At 75.1% G+C, this 708-nt stretch overlaps 1 protein-coding gene across 1 annotated transcript in view; it reads right to left on the bottom strand.

The window, feature by feature from the left end:
• Positions 1-344: 344 nt before the first annotated feature.
• The window catches only part of MNEG_8484 (hypothetical protein), a gene marked incomplete at both ends in the record, with an annotated part of 4,203 nt that continues 3,839 nt past the window's right edge, over positions 345-708 (bottom strand). The window contains one exon of the mRNA XM_014043045.1: positions 345-508. Coding sequence (XP_013898499.1) covers positions 345-508 — 164 coding nt within the window. The remainder of the gene's footprint in view (positions 509-708) is intronic.

The following is a 708-nucleotide window of genomic DNA, read 5'->3' as shown; positions in this document are numbered from 1 at the left end:
GCCGCCGCCCTCGCCACCGCCGGGCGCGCCCGCCGGCCCGCCGCCGGCCGCTGCGGCGCCGACGCGGAAGGGGCCGCCGCGGGGGGTGATTTGGCGGGCGCGCTGCTGGTGGCGCCAGCGGGCGGCGTTTGGCGGGAGGTCAAGGGACTGGGCCACCAGCGAGTCCACCTGCGCACGTGCACGCGCAAATGTGTGTGTGTGTGTGTGTGTGCGCGCGCGTTCGCGCGTGCACGCAACAGGCCGAGCGGCATGCATGGCAACACCGTACAGGGTTGTCAGCCGGATTTGGCTGGTTGGTGTGCAAAGTGCTTGGGCAATTGAGAGTGCTTGAAGAAGCTACCCGCTTAGCTCACCAGTCGGTCTGCCATCCGGGGGATGAGCTGCGGAACGTTGACCGCCGGCGCCGCGGTTGATCGCAGCCTCTGCTGCTGCTGCTGCTGCTGCTGCTGGGACGGCCGCGCTTGCTGCGCGCCGCCGCTGCTGCTGCCGCCACTGCCGCCGAGCCGGCCTGCCTGGCCGCCCAGGGGGGACGGGGCCCTAGGCGGCAGCCGCTGTGCGCCCGAGGGCGCAGGGCTGCGGGTACTGCCGCCGCTGGCCTGGGCCCCAGCACCTGCCGCCAAGCGCCCGCTGCCGCCTGCAGCGCCTGCCGCGCCGCCGCCGGCGCTGCTGCCCGGCCGGGCAGTGTCCGCGGCGGGCGCCGCTCGGGCC

This window comes from Monoraphidium neglectum (assembly GCF_000611645.1).
Source record: "Monoraphidium neglectum strain SAG 48.87 unplaced genomic scaffold scaffold01616, whole genome shotgun sequence".
Taxonomy (NCBI): Eukaryota; Viridiplantae; Chlorophyta; class Chlorophyceae; order Sphaeropleales; family Selenastraceae; genus Monoraphidium; species Monoraphidium neglectum.
This window is presented reverse-complemented; position numbering and strand designations above follow the sequence as displayed.